The sequence below is a fragment of the Mytilus galloprovincialis genome, chromosome 1, assembly GCF_965363235.1.
Source record: "Mytilus galloprovincialis chromosome 1, xbMytGall1.hap1.1, whole genome shotgun sequence".
In the NCBI taxonomy this organism is placed as follows: Eukaryota; Metazoa; Mollusca; class Bivalvia; order Mytilida; family Mytilidae; genus Mytilus; species Mytilus galloprovincialis.
The window spans coordinates 98,085,706-98,103,568 of record NC_134838.1 but is presented as its reverse complement, the minus strand read 5'-3'; the positions used below and the strand labels follow the sequence as shown (position 1 = coordinate 98,103,568).

Below are 17,863 nucleotides of genomic sequence, written 5' to 3'. Positions count from 1 at the left end.
CGATAGACATTTAAACTGTGGGGTCACCAAAGGATTCTTAACGCCTTTAATTATAAAATAATTCGAAAAATTAATCTGGAATAACCTTTATGTTTTGATTTATATAATGGATATAAATCAAAACATCGTGTTATTTCTGATTAATTTTTCGAATTACTTTATTAAGGTGTTGAGAACCTTTGGTGACCCCATAGTTTAAGTGTCTTTAAAAAGTACATAGTGAGCCGTGGTCGTTACATACAAACGTTCACCTAAATTGTCCCAGTCAATGGATGAATTTAATGTGTCAATCAATGGCCACAGCCACACTGTTTTGAATTTCATTCTAGTGTAAAGAAAAAGAAAAAAATCCCTAGTATTTCTTATGCATATCATACAAAAATTATTGGCACATTAATTTTGTAAATTGTATTGAAACAACAAATAATAAATAGTATGATAAAAATAATGGCATATACTTTCATCTATAAAATAATATTGCACAATAACAGAATAAAGGATATCACAGACAAGACAACTGTTAACATGCCTTCATACAAAAGTTTAGGTGAAAAGACAGTCCATACAAAAAGATGATATCTCATAAATGTCACTAATACAGTGTAGACAGACAGAGGCAGTGCTCGGAACAGACAAACAACATGGACACATTCTAGCAAACTGTTCTTTACCCTGAAAAATTAAAGAGAAGATTTAGATGTGACTGTAACATTAGATTCACAAAATTTTCTATGTTTTTAATTCCTTGTTATTTGATTTTTTTTATTGAAACAAAAGGCTTTCAGGTTTACTATATATTTTCAAAATACAAAATGTAATAAGAAAAAACACAAAAAAAATGGTAAAAATGTTAATTAGGGGCAATTTGCTGCAAAAATGCCTATATTAAAGGAACCAATCAACTATTTCCGCACTGTAGACAAATTTCAAAATCTTGTTTTTCTGATCATTTTTGTTTTTGATGTTTCTTCGTACCTTTAACAGTTTTCCTTATGATAAGCATTAATGAATTTGTTATGGTAAAATTCATGCCTACAACATGTTAAAGGAACAAATCCTTTTAGTAGTTATTCAACAACTTTGGTGCAAATGAACAGTAGGTAAATCTCAACATTCTGAACATTTCTGCCACTGTCAGATTTTCTTTGAAAGGTTAATTTCAAGATAAAAAAAAAACACCTTGCATTTTACACCAATGTTTTATTTTAGCAATGCTGGAGTGGATCTAGCCATTTTAAAAAGGGGCGTTCCCAACCCAGAGTAAAGGGGGGGGTTCCAACTATATGCTCCCATTTAAATGTATTGATCATCCCAAAAAAAGGGGGGTTTCCAAGCCCCGGAACACCCCCCCCCTGGATCCGCCAATGCCATGTCACCCATGTTGGGCATGTTAGTTTTTACTAGATATCCCAATGATGAATGTAACTGAGTTTGAATCCAATTGTCCAAGTATTGTCAGCTTCTATGCTTCATACAAAAAAATGAATATTTTCCTGACATTGTAAATATATTGTTAGATAATCTTTAAAATTATTTCTACCTTCTAATTGTTGACTTATTGTCTTTGTCTTTATCCTGATGACTTTTCCAATATATAAGTTTTAACAATGACAACATCCAGAAAATAATTCCACCATACGAGGACAGGGTCAACAAACATCCCACTATTATGGGTTGGTAGTCATGGAGACCAATGTAACCTGCTGACACATCTACTGTTGAAATGCTGTTAGAATTTCCCTACAAGAAGATAGAAACTAAATTTTAAAATTGAATATTATTTATTGGTTATTGATTTTCAAAATAGCTAAATTTCTATTTTTAATTATAACCAGGATAACATTCAACAAAGAACTCACAATTTGATGCTTGGGGAAGTGTGAAAAAGTCTTATACAAAATAAAATGCATTTAAAATAGTGCTAAGGTGATTGTTAAAGAAATAATCATATAATATATAAACAGTAAGCAGCTGCACCAAGAGCACATGATTCATCTTCATTGTGTGTTTGAAATTGTTGCAGGAATAAATTGGGATATTCAAAAAGTCACTTTTGTATGGCGTTCATTATCACTGAACTAGTATATATTTGTTTAGGGGCCAGCTGGAGGACGCCTCCGGGTGCGGGAATTTCTTGTTGCATTGAAGACCTGTTGGTGACCTTCTGCTGTTGTCTGCTCTATGGTCGGGTTGTTGTCTCTTTGGCACATTCCCCATTTCCATTCTCAATTTTATTATTTACTGAATCCGATGTAAATATAATGGCTCTATACAAATTTCAACAATAACGTAAAGTTTCGAGTTAATGAATCACAGCAAACTCAAGTTGTGGTACATTTATGTGAAAAGTTTACTTATTACGTAAATATTAACACATGTAAATGCAAGCCTTTTTGGTGCAGTGATGTTTCACACTAGAGTAAATAAAATTTACCTGATAAAAAAATGTTCCCTGACTCATCCAGAGAAAATATAAAGTCCAGTCAGATATAGAGAATTTTAAGTTTGGCCAGATGTGCAGCTCTATTAAAAGATCTTGAACAACCATCATGGCCACTAAAATAATGTTATGAGGTCTAGACAAAACCAAGAGTAATAATATAAATGCTGTGTGTACTTCAGAAGATATTTTGTAGTATTTTGCTTTGTCATGTTGAAATTTATTCCACACTGATACTAAAATATACAACAGTAAAGATGTGTACACTATCTGTGCTTCTAAACATCCATTTCTGTAAAAAAATAATATAAAAAAATAACAATATTATTATAATTTCGTCATCTGATTGTGTTTACAACAAGATTTTAAATTGACATGGCGGTCCAATTTGTTAGCTGGTATGACCTGAAAATGATCTGAAAGAACTCAACTTTATATATCACTGACATATGGAGAATTGTATTGATTAAAAATTAAACCATTCCAGGCCCTTTTGTTTTTCACAAATTAATGCTACAAATAATGAACAAGTTCCATGTCAAATTCAATACCCATAGCAATACTTAGTATATGTCACATGTAGTTTCTGTTTGTATGTATGTTCTGTATTAATGTCGTGATTGTCTTGTAAATTTATCATACAACAAGATTTAAAAGTGATTTGGAATATATTTCAAAATAAGAAAAGGCAATATTAACTCATGATTTATATCAACAGGGCAACATCATCAGTATTGTTCATGTTGATTTATCTGTATTAGGGCTGATTTGGACTCATTTTTAGAACAATCAACAATATTTATCACTAAAGAAACTGTGGATTCATTTATTTTCATGGGTACCAATTTTCATGAATTAAGGAAAACTTGCATATTTCTTGGTTTTGCCAAAACCTGCATATGTAAAGGCTCTTTTGTTCCGACGTTGGAAAGTTCCAGGCGGAAAGAACTAATTAACTGGTTCAAAAGTACCACTGGAACAAAGTGACTAATTGAAAAGTTCCAACAGAACATATCAACTAGTTAAAAAGTTCCTTTTTGCCAAATCAGTCAAAACCGGAACTAACAAACTAGCCCAAAAGTTCCGCCAGAACAAGGTTATTGAGGGAACATAGTGGCTGTTACACATACATGCCTACAGAAAATTTGTCATTCTTTAAACACTTAATTTCGTGGTTTACTTGTACCAATGAAATTCATGCAAATTGGTATCCAACGAAAAGTAATGAATCCATGTAGTATATCAAAGGACTTACTTATCTGAAGGAGATAAAATCTGAACTAGAGATCCATTTGCAGATTTGTGTAGATAGACACACAATAGTCCAATACTATAGATAAACTGTTGTAGAATACTCATCCACATCAGTTTACAAAGGAACACCACTAATATGGATACAGCCACTAACACTGACAACAAATACACATTCTCTGGTCTGAAATAGAGACACATAAGCTAAAGATAAATATGCCTTTACTGATCAGCATATATGAAAAGTAATTGTAAAATTTATATATAGAATAATACATGCACAAAATACCTTGGTTCTAGCAGATAATTTCCAAAGCAGTGATTATATATAGTTTTCTAGCTTGAATCTTGGGGCAGAAGGCTGCTAGATGAATAAAAGACCCTTAAGAACAATCAATAAAATAGTGCAGGGCACTGGATATCTCTCACTCTGATAATTACCTTGTATATGCCATAACTACATAAAATATACAGCTTTGAAATGAGCCCATAGTATGCATATTAAAATTCTTGCAGGAATGAAACAGAATATTGTATAAGGTATTAAATCATGAGTAAGTTAAAACAGTACTAGAGAGAAACTTTAAATAGATATCCTTAGACATGTATGAAAAATGCTTATAATGTGATGGTTAAGTTCAATAACTTTAGTTGCAAACAATTTCTTTGTTCAATTCAATTTTAATGGCAATCTCAACAACAGTGTAACGTTTGAATAAATTAATCCAAGCACAGTGCTTTACATGTGAAAAAAGAATGTGTCCATAGTACACGGATCCCCAATCACACTATCATTTTTTTATGTTCAGTGGACCGTGAAATTGGGGTCAAAACTCTAATTTGGCATTAAAATCAGAAAGATTATATTATAAGGAACATGTGTATAAAATTTCTAGTTGATAGGACTTCAACTTCATCAAAAACTACCTTGACCAAAAATTTAACCTGAAGTGGGACAGACTGACAATGTACGGATGGACAGACAGATAGACGAAAGAATGGTCGCACAGACCTGAAAACATTATACCCATAAATGGGGCATAATCAATGGGGCATAAAAAAAAATGGCTTTTTAAAATCAGATGACTGAATAAAGTTCCATTACTCTGAAATAAAAAATCAGAAAATTTGCATATCAATCAAAAGAAAGCTTATTTTCACTTTTCCAAATAATGATATAAAGTTGGGAATAAATTGATCCAAGAATATTTATTTAGGGAGCAACATGTTAAAACATTTGCATTCATTCTGATGCTTTAAGACATGTTTATTATAATGAATAAAAATAATTTATGATAATTTAAATTGAAAGTTTATCAATCTGACAACAATCCTGTCACATGTTTGGCAATGATTAAGATTCAGCAAAAAATCTAATTGGATAAACTTGGTGATAGAAATTCTTAACAAAACATATAAATTTTAAAATAGTATTAATACCTGATCAACCAATCACCAATGTCAGGAATGTTCAGCCATTTATTTCCTGTCTGGTTCCAACTTCTCATCAGACGGTACAAAAACAACACCACTATCACCATGGCAATATTTCTAATTGACGGAATGGGTTCTTCCCTTAATGTACATACTTGCTTCTCGTTGCTACAACTATTTTTATTATGGTATACTTTGGAATGCAGTAGGTGAATTTCTTTAAAATCTCTCTCAACCACGTTATCAGTATTTGGTAACTGGTATTCTTTCAATGAATCACTTTTCAGGCCATATTTTACAGGTTCAGTTTCATAAAGACTGTTTTCTTTTTGAGAAATGTTTAAAGTTTTGTTATGTTTCAACTGAAAAATCTGTTCACACATATTTTTGATAATAAGAATATGAATGGTTATGATGAAAAAGTACCATGTTTGATGTTCCTCTTCAACAAAACTACTAGATAGTAAACTTAACGTGTGTATAACTGTACCAGTCTGCAATAATATAGATATAGTTCCTCTTCTGCAAATATTCTGAAATGAACATTTTAATATTAATTTTCTGATGTTAAATGTGCTGTTATCTAATTTTATATATTTTCATATTAGGCATTATATGAGATGTTTATTTGTTTTGCTCACACATTGTTGTCAATATAATGGAATTCAATGTGACTGTCATACTAGTGAGAGGTTTTGCTAGCTAGCCAGGTTTTATTTATCATTTTCTGCATAAAGAAATGCCTGTACCAAGTAGGGAATATAACAGTCGTTTTCCATTTCGATAAATGTGTTTGAGCTTTCATATTAGAAACTATATGTGAGATGTCTGTTTTAACAGGAGTTTTTATTCCATACATCAATATGTACACTGAGCTTTTAACATAACTTGCAGTGTGAATATTTCAGAAAACCTTAAGTTATAATAGAGTGTCATCAACTTCACTACAAATTCTTAAAATTCTGCATTTTTAATCAATTTAAATAAAATGACATGCGTTATTTGAATTCCACATCAAACATCAAGATTTGGCAGTGTCTCTGCATTTTTTGTCCACTCAATTTTTCTGAGACATGCAACTAAACCAAATTCAATGAAGCTTTAAATCAAGCAATATTAACAGTTGTTGTAATGATGTTAATCTTTGAATGACTAACACTGATAAGGAAACCTCAATAACTGTTGCTTAAAATTGAATTTTCAGTTCTAGTTTTTTTTCCTCAATAAATAATGGTGTGTGTAGGTTTTTTTTCCTTTAGATATCATTTGTTGATTACATGTAAAACAAATAAAGATACTGATTTCAGTATTTTTTCCTTTTCCTAGTGGTAATTGACATAAAGAACTAATTTTTAACCACTTTTTTTCTTTAGTGAAACAAACAAAACATCCCATACCTGTCAACTGACCCGTATTCTGCGGGTGTGACCCGAGATTTTCACAATTCTGAGGGATCATTGAATAACCCGAGAATTTCGAAAATGACCCATTTTCACCCGTATTTCTAAGCCTTGAGATTGATTCCATAAGTAATATTCCTTTGAAATACCAGCAAATTTGTAATTCTTCAATGAACAGGTAGTTCATCTAGCTGTGTAAACTGTCAAATTAAGTGACCCATAAAGTGCATGGCTTCACTTGACAGCTTTGGTGTCAAACACACTGTTAATTAACACCAATTACCTTAGCTTTAGGTCGTAAACAAGTTATACTACTGTTGTTTTACAAACATATTTCAAACTAGAGTTACTTCCCCTTTTTTGTCACCATTCAAAATTATTCCTTATATTTACGTTTTTTTGGTGAAAAAGATTAAATTTCAAAAATAAAATTCAAATACATATTGAAATATAGCTTTTCATTATTTTTATTCCTTTATACAATTTTTTTTAAAAAGTTGAAAATTATTTTGTTCATCTATACTTCCTTTAACTGTATTAATATATTTCATTATAGTCTAATTTCAATCAAATTATGAAGTTGTGTTTGAAGGCTGAATAGCCGGTTTCGAACATTTTAAAATTACTTTTGATAAATATATCCTAGTATTTGATGTTTGAGGTTGAATTACATCATCACAATAAGTAAATAAATAAAAAAACATAAGACTGTATTATACAATTTATCAAAATCTTTTAAAAGTGCAATGAAATAATAATAATTTATTAATAAGATTAAAATTACTTTACCAAGTGAATATGCATTGATGTTTTGGTAATTTTGATTTAAATTATAAGAAAAATGTACCCTAAATACTGAAATTCAGCATCAAAAAAGTGTGTACGCATTATGACCTGAGATTTGATTCTTCAATGCAGGTCATGACCTGCATTTTCATCCTCACAGGTTGACAGGTATGACATCCTTACATCAAAACATGTAAAGTTGTTTTATTGAACTGTAAAACTTTTTCCATATCATATTATTTGCTTGTCTTTTAATGTTACCTTAAAAGTTGAAAATAATATGACAAGTACAGAGCCACCAACAAAGGAGCAAATTAAACAGGTCATCATCACAGCAAAAATTCCCAGCATGCTTAGCTGAAGTCCTCTTGAAAGGACAGTTGAGTCACAAAGTAGGTCACTGTGTATCCAATCACTAGTACAAACAGTCATGTGACTAAATGTACCAATGAGCAACACAATAAGGAACACCTGCCATGACAACCATTCTTGTCTGTTGTTTCTGTCCATTGAAACTAGTGTAAATAAAATCTGAAGAAAATACATTTTTGAAAAATAAATATGAATAGTACAAATATATGCTGAAATTAGCTGTCAGAATGACAAATAACAAAAAAAACAAAACTTGATTTTTTTTGGTACTATTACTTGAAATTGGATATTTGCAATTATAAATTGCTGTTCTATCTATTTGCTTGTTAAGTTTCTTTCTTTTAATGAACATCCAGAACTAGAGATTTTGAAAGTCTGTATAACTTGCTTGTCAATTTCCCACTGGAACATCTAAACTATTAAACGTAAATCTGATGATGGACTGTCTTGAAATTTTTCCCTCTAGGAAAAGAATTAATGAAAAGGTGTAATCATTTGATAATTTCTAACTATAGCTATGGGAGTAGCCAAAACAGCTGGAAAGTGGGACAAACAAAACTCCCATAGATAATTGACTGAAAATTTCGTATCAAAATCAGGGGTTCAAATTAACATTTGGTACTGGAAGGTCCAGGACCTTTGACACTCCAAACTGAAAGGTCCACAGCCTAAATTCCAGGTCCTACTTTTACTTGAAATATTTCATAACTCCGTAAGATACAAAATTTATGTGCTTTTGGTGTTAGGTTAACTTGTTTCATTGTCAGTAACTGTTGTAAAACATGTTTAATTATACATGTAATTGTCTAACAATTTATAATAAAATCACATTATCTTGTTTTTATATGGGGATGATCTCACTGTTGGTGGGTGTGTGTTGTCTTGTAGTTTTCACTATGATATAAAGGGCTATATGTATCTCTTTTTTATATTGTTCATTTCGGAGTATACAATTTAAGTAGCAGTTCAAATTCAAAGCTATTTATTTGGTTCCTCTGTGAAAATAAATTAAGAAACTTCAAGATTTTACTGGGCGGTCCTTCAAAATTTAGAAGAAATTACCTCTTGGAATTGTAGTAATATGTTTACACTATAAAAATATCTATATGAAATATCAACATTTATTAATAATAAAGAAAATTACTGTCACATTTTATTGAACATGTTGAATTTTGACATGACAATTTGTGAACTAAAAGTAATTTTGAGTTTCTGTATAAAATTTTCCTGCTTTTTCTTTCTTTTCCATATATCTTTTGGGTTTTCAATTCTATTGTTAAATTATTTTATCATCAGCAATGTATTTTGTCACCTGCCTGGAATTATTATTTTTTTTTTATTGAATTTGATCGGCAAACCCGGAATTACCCTTATCCGCCTCTGGAATCTGATCCGGTGTTTTTCAGTTTATGGCATCCATTGTTTTCAATGTTGTTTTTGTCAGTCAGATACGATTTTACTCGGATTTACACATAACATGCTTACGATTTTCGGTATAAAGATAGCGGTTGAACAAAATCAACATCGTTGTCATGAATAATAAAGATGAACATAAATATTGAGATCGTTTGGAAAACATTTTGGTTAAAAAAATCGGCAAAGTTAATGTTTACTTTCTTTCTATGCAAAGGTCCGTCGGGCGTAACTAGTAACCAAAACGAAGGTCCGATTGCAATACTGGAAGGTCGCGGACCTCGGACCACCGCTAATTTGAACCCCTGAAAATCCAAAAGTCTATTCATAGTACATGTATAGTATAAGATATTTTAAAATTGCAGCCAATTTCTCATATGGCATTTAATATGGATATTAAAGTTGTGTAATAATACAAAATTTCAATGTTTGCTATCATCATGATACAATGATATATCTATCAACTGTAAACATATCAATCTGCTACACATGTATATCCTTACCAACCAGAGCAGAACAATAGAAACCACCAATCCATAACCATCATACTGCGTAATGGATGATGACACTTTTGTTGACATCAATTTTATAGAATCTTCAAACTGCTTTCTCAAATTGAATCCTTGTTCTAGACTTACAGCTGTTGACATGTTGCTGTTTATCCATGTTACAAATGATTTGTGTGTCCTGGTGTACAACTGGTAACCTTTATCTGAAATATTGTAAAACCTTAAAACATATTTTAGTGAAAGACATCAAGTGATGGCAATAGCTCACATGGCCTAATGGCCAGGTGAGCTAAAAATGTGAAGAGGGGTTTGGTTGGGTTTTTTTCACATGTAAAAGAGAAGGTCACATCAATACTTATGAAAATGTAGCCAAAGTCTTAATACTTATTTTCTGAATTGACCACACAACACATACATTATACTGTTTTTGTGGTTTAAATACAAAAAATAGACATACACTTTTTATTATTTCTGTGAACCACTTGGAGTTTAAGAGTGATTGAAAGCTTCAGGCAAGCATACACTATTTATATAGTAATTCATAAAACTTAAAAACACAATAATTCATAAAAAAAATCCAAAAAAAAACTTTAATTGAATTATTTTAGAGGGGATCATTTTTAATTTTAGATCTACATCATTCAAACTATATTCAACCTTATCTTTATCCAAATGTTGTTTGAACAAAAGGATATTTCAACACTAAAGGTAATCTACCCTTTTTTTCACATCTTGTGTAGGCAAACTGTTTTATTGATATTAATATTACTTCAGGAACTTCAGGAACTGTCAAAATGTTTGTATAAAAAATTAGGATAACTAAAGTTCTTTATCAGTGTTAGATAATTATTAGACAGATAAACTTGACAATTACAAAATAAAGCTGTCAATTTACAGGTATTTATACTTCTTTTATTACAAGTTAACAGGTGACAAGTGTGCCTTAATTTTCATGTCAGCAGGTGTGATTGTTAGAACCTTGAGGGCATCCACATAGGTAGATGGAACATTTGAATCCAAAAATTAAATTTTTTTTGGTTTATTTTCCCCCCATTTTTCCAAAAATGTTAGCACCTAATTAATACAACATATTCAATTCAAAATAAACACTATATTTGTTATACATTTTTTTAAAAAGTGAAACACTCAAATTTAGACCATATATTTATAATGTTTAGAAAATAGGTATAGTTGAGTTTGGGCTGAATTTTATTTGTTTTAAAGGAAACTCCATTATAAGCTTGACTTTTTATCTGACATAGTCTGTTATAACATATTAAAAGACCCCTAATTGGCTATAAAGAGCCACTCAGTTTAACTGCTTGGACACTAAGCAACATAAAAATGTCATTATTTTTTCTTCTTTCCCAAAAATGAATACTGAGGAATTCAATGAGACCAACCATATCAATCAAAAACTTGTCCTTTTATTCCCTGTAAACAAAACAAGAATTCTTAAAATATGGATGTTTAAGATGTATTACTGCAAAAGAGTCCCACACACAACAAAACATGTAAACAAACATGAGAAAAAAAATCTTTTAATATCAGTTTTTTGTAAGGTGAAAAAAAAATATGAATCTAAAAAACTCATCTCCATTATAAATTCTAAAGTGATAAAATTTGTTTCATTTTCATTTTCCCCAGTGTTTGTTTTTACTTTACCTAATTCATAGTCTGCAACATTATGTTGTAAAACTTCTGATACCTGGAGACCATTGACCATCAATGCTACAAGCTTCTGTTGTATATCAAAACCAGCAAATACATCTGTTACTACTGTACCAATATTGTTCTTTGGTATGGGTGTTCCTAACAGTAAGGACAATGTCGGTGCTAAATCAATTTGTTCAATTTCATGAACAGGAATATCTGTAAAAAATATAATCGTTTAAGTAATTAAATCATACATTGTTATATCTTAGATTAACTAATGAATGAGTAAAATGAAAGTGCATAATTGCCTGTCCAAAGCCAGGAACCTTTTGCAGTCCATTGAGAAATACAGTATGTTTAACAGATCTTTAATAGACTCTGTTAGGTCTCTTGTAGAGAGTTGTCTCATTTGCAATCATACCACATCTTTTTATTTTTATATATCTATTGTATTCACAATTGACATTTAGTATGGAAAATAAGTAATATTTGAAAATTTGAATGAAAGCTTGCAATCAATTGTTGTTGTTACATTGCTGTCTTGTTGACATATATTTCCTTAAAAAATTTTCATACACATTAAATACAATTCCATCAATTGTTGAAAAAAGATAGCTCTCTGTCAATACCTTTCTTTTTCTTCTGTGAACTGATTTCTCCTGTTCTCAGGAATATGACTGGTACCTTTATCTCACTTTCAGTTGCTCCTCCATGTCCACCCTGGTCACTCATACCATGATCACCACACACAATCACTAAACTGGGGACATCATTCTGGTAAAGAAATATTGTCAATAACTTTTTGCCCAAATTAGTATTTTATTTAATGTTGAGAAACAAATTCAATTACTCAATAACTTTTGATTGTTTTCTTGATGGTAAATTCATGTGAAAAATATAACAGTTCCTAAGAAAAATGTGATGAAAATATTACAAATAACAAATTCAGCAAACTGGACAGATCACACATTAGAACTCATCACTGTCAAGCTGCTGACCAAATATGGTCATTGTGTTTAGTTGTTTCTGAGAAAAGTATGACATAGTCATAAATACTTATTAAACAAACAATATATTACAATATAATCCCAACTCTTAGAGTGGGGGTTTAAAATATGAGATCAATTATTAAGATTACAGGATTGTATACAAATAATGCTATAAAAATTAAATCTAAATTTTATTTTTAACTTATCTATCCCTCTGCATTATTGCAATAATTAAACATATATATACAAGTAGAATAATTCTGAATTAACAATTATCTCGAAAGAAGTATTTATTGTAACCTACAGAAAACTCATCAAATACATGTGTATATGCAAAAAAATGAAAACCTTTTGTGATCTTCACTCTTTCAAATAATATTTCAATAGATTGATATTTATAGTATTTAAACAATACCTTACTCAATTCCTGATAAATGTTTCTGATAATATCATCCATTTCTTTTAGCTTTGGACCTATGAGTGGACTGAAGGGACCAGCTATATGTCCTATGTGGTCAAGCCCAAGGTAGTGTAATACCATCATATCAAAATCAAGTTCAGAAAGCTCTTTTTCCAAGTAACGGGTCACATTATTATCAACCTGTAATCATGCAGATGAATTACATGTATTTAGACACAAAATCATACAACATATATATGTGTATAGTCAAATATAAAGTCTGCTGTAAGCCATACCATTTTTGCCAATATACACTTAGTATTAGTATGCTTATAAACATTTGTTAAAAATTTTCATGATTAAACATTTCATATCCTTTACATACATGACATATCAATTAATGTTTTTTTTCAACAAATTAAAAAAAAAATTACATCCCACAATATATTTTTTTTGTGTTCGTCAATGAAAATTTTCTATAATATATATTTACTTTCTATTGTTATTCTGTGTTGTATAAAATCAATTGATGCAAATAGAAATTTACACAATGTAATTACAGTTGTTTTCCAGTGTTTAACTTATGCTGATTTTCAAATTTAACAAAGTTCTGCTAAATGGTGACATTGATAACATGCTATGGATAATAATGGAAATTTGTGTAAGTTGTGTAAGTTAATAACACTTAATAATGATTACTCTAACCTCGGTATAGTCAGTTACAAAGAATGAAGTTGTCCCTTCATATCTGACAAAGTGGTCCGGGAATAGATTAAGCCATGTGTCATCACCATAAAATACCATCTTTTTCCCATGATGCTTCATTTGTGTCACAACATTGTCCTCTGTCAAGGATGAAGAACCAAAGTTCATAACTACATCTACAAACCCTGGGATACTGCCAGTTGTCAATGCCTACAAAACATGTTCAACATACATGTATATACTATTATATGTAAACACATTAACCTTTCATGCGAAGTGGCATTCTTTAACTTTTTATTTGGAAGGAGATGTTAAAACTTTCATGCCGAATGTATCCTTTTGGCATACCGGTGTAGATGATGAATGTATCCTTAAGGAAATATAAATTTCTATTTTTAGACAGTCACAGTGCAAACAGTAAAAATAACCTTTCGACATTTTTCTTGGCCCAGTTGTTCCATAGATGTTATGATAAACATGGAGTGCCTTCGATATATAAGTATCGGGCGCAAAAACGCTGTCAATTTTTTTTTTATTTTCGAAGATTGTTGAGAAAAAAAAACCATTCATTTGCCCCACCCCTAAATTTATCAAAACTGGGGTATGACATGTACATTATAACTTTTTCCTTAAATATCAAAGGGAGAAGTTTAATTTAGCTTGCTGTTGAATACTTTTGTTAACCGTCACTATGCAAAACAAAAATAGACATTACTCCACTTTAAAATCTTTCAAAAATATCATGCTCAACCAAGTCTTTCTAAAAGACTATCAATGCAAAATTTCTTGGTATTGTTGGTTGAACTGGAAATGGTGGTGGGAAGGATTTATGTGCTTTGTATCTTACTTTTTTATGTTTAATTTCCTGAAGGTTCTAAATAGTACTGGAAGTCTATCGTGGCTTTTTTGAGTCATCTCCATTCACTTTTGAAAGATCCTTTTTATGGCTTCACACTTAAATAATTTTACATTTAATTTTCTGACGGCACAGAATGATGGTACAATGTACATTTGCCAAGAAATTTTTAGTGGGTAAAGTTAAACCACTTTACGCCATTCCCGACGCGATAATGAGTAGTACCTCTGGCCAAGGGGAAGCCATTTGAAGTGGTAAGGGTTTGGACACTTATGACGACAATACAAGATGCAGTTTTTTTGGACTTCAGGGGTTCTAATTTTGTATACTTTGTCCTGCTGATGCCAATCTAATTTGGTGAAACATGTCGACAATAAAAGTTGCAGTTTACTTAAGTGTTGTCCTCAATGCAGAGGTATTTGATTTTTATCTGACAACCCTGCATACCATCTGGTATCCACTTAAGGGAACTCTACCAGCACAAAACATAGGTTTTGGTTCAGCAGTTCTTTATTTAATTATTTTTTATGTTAAAAGTCGTTTGAATTCAAAACTGTACAAATTTATTTTAGGAAATCGATTTGTATGTCTTCCATGCAAATTCCTTGTTGACATAATTATTCAAATGGTAGATAACTCTAGTCTACATTCCTGGAGTTAAATTATACTTTTATTGAGCAGTCAGGGGTACTACTTATTCAAGTATTTTTTATTTACTTGAAGAAGTAAAAAAAAAATATACACATAAGTAAATTTGTAGGATACTTAAAGAAGTGAATTTTATTTACTTGTATAGGTCAAAAAAAATTGGCTTACTTATGTCCCTTAGACATTCAGAATTTTTTACTTGAATAAGTAAAAAAGTCATCCTTTCTTCTTTTATTGAATTCTTATGATTTCTTTGCTCTAATAGAATTTTAAATTGTGTACCCTTTGCAGATGTCTTTTCTAATCATTTAAGTGTAATTTCATGGACAATGAAAATCCCATTTGTCCGTTATCTTCATAACACTGCTCATTTACAAGCCCCAAAGGAGCAATTTTTGAAGGCCTTGCGCAAATATATAAGATCTTTGCTCAATTAGTTACTTTGATGAATTAATGAGAAGAAACTTAAATGAAAAAATTTGAGCAAACCTGGGAAAAATCATTAAAGGCATGATTTTACATCTCAAAACTTGAGGATTTTGTGGGATTGTAAGAAAAATTTACTTATACAAGTCAATTTTTGAGAAAATAAAGGGGAGATTATTCATTTACATATGTGTATATTTTTTTTACTTCTTCAAATAAATAAAATTAACTTGTACAAGTAGTACCCCTGACTGTTGAGTAAAAATGTCTATGATTATGGAATTTGCACAATTTCTTGAGCTTGAAATTCTTGATAAATTCCGTGTTTATTTGGAATTATGTTTTGAGTAGTTCATAACACTTAAGGACGACATCAAAAGTTCAATGAAGGATAAAAAACTTAATTCACATAGTTTTTTTCACTGACCCCCCCCTCTTACCTTAATTTGTGAAAAAATTAATTAACCAATAGGGATATATGTAAAAATCGATTTTAGATTAACAAAACTTGCAGCAATGTTGACCCCCCCCCCCCCCACCCTCAAACTATTTGATTTAAGTTTTTTATCCTACATCGATCTTTTGATGTCATCCCTTACCATACAATGTATTTTGAATCTATTATAGATAGTGTTGTGCCTGGCACAGTACATTCTACTAAAAATGTCAGGGGCGGATTTAGGCGGGGGCGTGGCGGGCGTGCGCCCCCTCCTAAAATTTGCAAAGCATGGGTTGTCCTCAGCTCAATAAAGTATCTGAACAGATGATTATTAATCTCTCGTTGCATTGCATCTGTTTTAACATTCAAAGAAGTATATAAAACAGTAAGTTTAACAGAATCAATGTGATTACTAATAAACTGACCTATGGTTTATTTATAAGTTCTATAAATATATCATACTTCATCGCGGTACTGCGTTTGGTGAAAAATATCATAGGCTTTTAGCAGTTCAAGTAAAACAATGTGACATGGTAGTTGCGGATTTTATAAACAATTGCTTTGATAAGTTCAAAAACAACCCTACCTCACTTTCCCACGAAGAAGGCGAAAGTGCCCTACCCGCGGTTGGGTTGGTTATTTCATTATGGCACGGCCAAGAAAACAGTCCTGTTTAAATTCTTTCTTAATGAAAAATAGGAATACTGGTTCAAGCGAAAGGTTCGTTTATTAATTTGTATCATTGTTTAACATCTCTGTTGATATCAATATATGTTTCTCACTTTCAACCTGTAAAGTTTGCCGAAGCATGCATAAACGGTGAAGGCTCCCAACCCGTACTACCGTATTACATAGGATCCCACGAAAATAAACATATCTTCGCAAGGACCTCATTCTGATTTACTGGTTTGCGGTAGAAATGTATATAAAAAGTTTGACACGACCTCCGGAAATAGAAGAAAAGAAAAATTAAGAAAAGACAATTAAAAATCTCTGGCAAAAGTAGAAATTCTTGTTTTCAAAATCTTATATTGGTCGGTGAGCTATTATTAAGTCAATGAATAGAAGCTCACAGATTTCTTGTTAATTATAGTGATTACAAATTGTCAGGGGTGGATTTATGCGGGTTTAGCTTGAAACTTAAATTTCTCGTTAATTTTTACCACAAAATATTTATTTCTCGCCACGCTTGGCAAGATATCTACATTGCACCCTCTCTAAAAGAATATTTCAATAATTTCGATAATAATACCTCCAAAAAAAATTCACCAGGCTCCGCTCGGCGGAAATTTAAGTTTGCGCCCCCCTAACCGAAAATCCTGGATCCGCCCCTGAATGTACTGTCTTCTTCGAAATAGAAAGTGGTGTGCGCAGCACAGAACATTATAGTACAAAATAAACATAGTATAGAAAGTCCCTGGTCTCAATTAACTCTCAATTTTTACTGTGATGTAATAACACACCTTTATTCTTGGTAATGTAACAGTTGGAGGTTTTACTATGGCCACAAATGAATTCATTCCATCTAGTTCTTTTTTACTTTGAAGAAATGGCATCTGTTCACCTCCAGCAAAATCAACTCTTAGTGCATCAATTAACACAACAACTACTTTTTCATAGATCATTTCTGAAAACATTTTTCTATACACATTTGATATTGGATGCACATCATTTGAGTGCAACTTCTGAAAAACATTTTCATGTGAAGATGTGTCGTCCAATGTTTTCTTCGGGGATATGAAACTCCTAAGAAAAACAGAATATGCTAGTAACGTGGAAAATATATTAATGGTAAGAATGAAAATTTTCATTTTTTCTACATGGGCGCAGACATCTTGTTTTGATTTCTAGAGTTATTTCCCTTGCTCCTTAATTCCAGAAATTCTCTTTATCACTCAAAATCCTCAGTGAACTTCTTGGACAAAACATAGGTATAATATTAAATCCAAGAGTTAAATTCGAATTAAAAAAGCATAAAGTATCATCTTATTTACAACTATTATTACTGTTATTGGCGAAAATTTTATGAGATTTGATAAGAAATGCTGATTTCATAATATAGACCTAACTATTTTATTTATTTCTCAAAGTTAATATCATAACTTGGACTAATACATTTATCTATTTGTCCAAGACTTA

At 31.1% G+C, this 17,863-nt stretch overlaps 1 protein-coding gene across 1 annotated transcript; it reads right to left on the bottom strand.

Annotated features, from left to right (window-relative positions):
* Positions 1-348: 348 nt before the first annotated feature.
* Positions 349-17,608, bottom strand: LOC143046444 (GPI ethanolamine phosphate transferase 2, catalytic subunit-like). Its single transcript, XM_076219607.1, has 12 exons — positions 17,188-17,608; positions 13,356-13,565; positions 12,666-12,851; positions 11,891-12,035; positions 11,271-11,477; positions 9,600-9,808; positions 7,573-7,842; positions 5,132-5,658; positions 3,696-3,875; positions 2,435-2,732; positions 1,541-1,740; positions 349-672 (listed from the first exon to the last, which is right to left on the bottom strand). The coding sequence occupies exons 1-12, from the start codon at positions 17,533-17,535 to the stop codon at positions 465-467; spliced, it is 2,988 nt and encodes a 995-aa protein (XP_076075722.1). The 5' UTR covers positions 17,536-17,608; the 3' UTR covers positions 349-464.
* Positions 17,609-17,863: the final 255 nt, after the last annotated feature.

Coding starts and splice junctions, on each gene's coding strand:
- LOC143046444 (XM_076219607.1), bottom strand. CDS start 17,535: ATGAAAATTTTCATTCTTACCATTAATATATTTTCCACGTTACTAGCA. Junction 3,876..5,131: donor ATTGGTGATTGGTTGATCAG/GTATTAATACTA, acceptor TCTCTATTTCAG/ACCAGAGAATGTGTATTTGT. Junction 673..1,540: donor AATAAGTCAACAATTAGAAG/GTAGAAATAATT, acceptor TTAATTTTTCAG/GGTAAAGAACAGTTTGCTAG.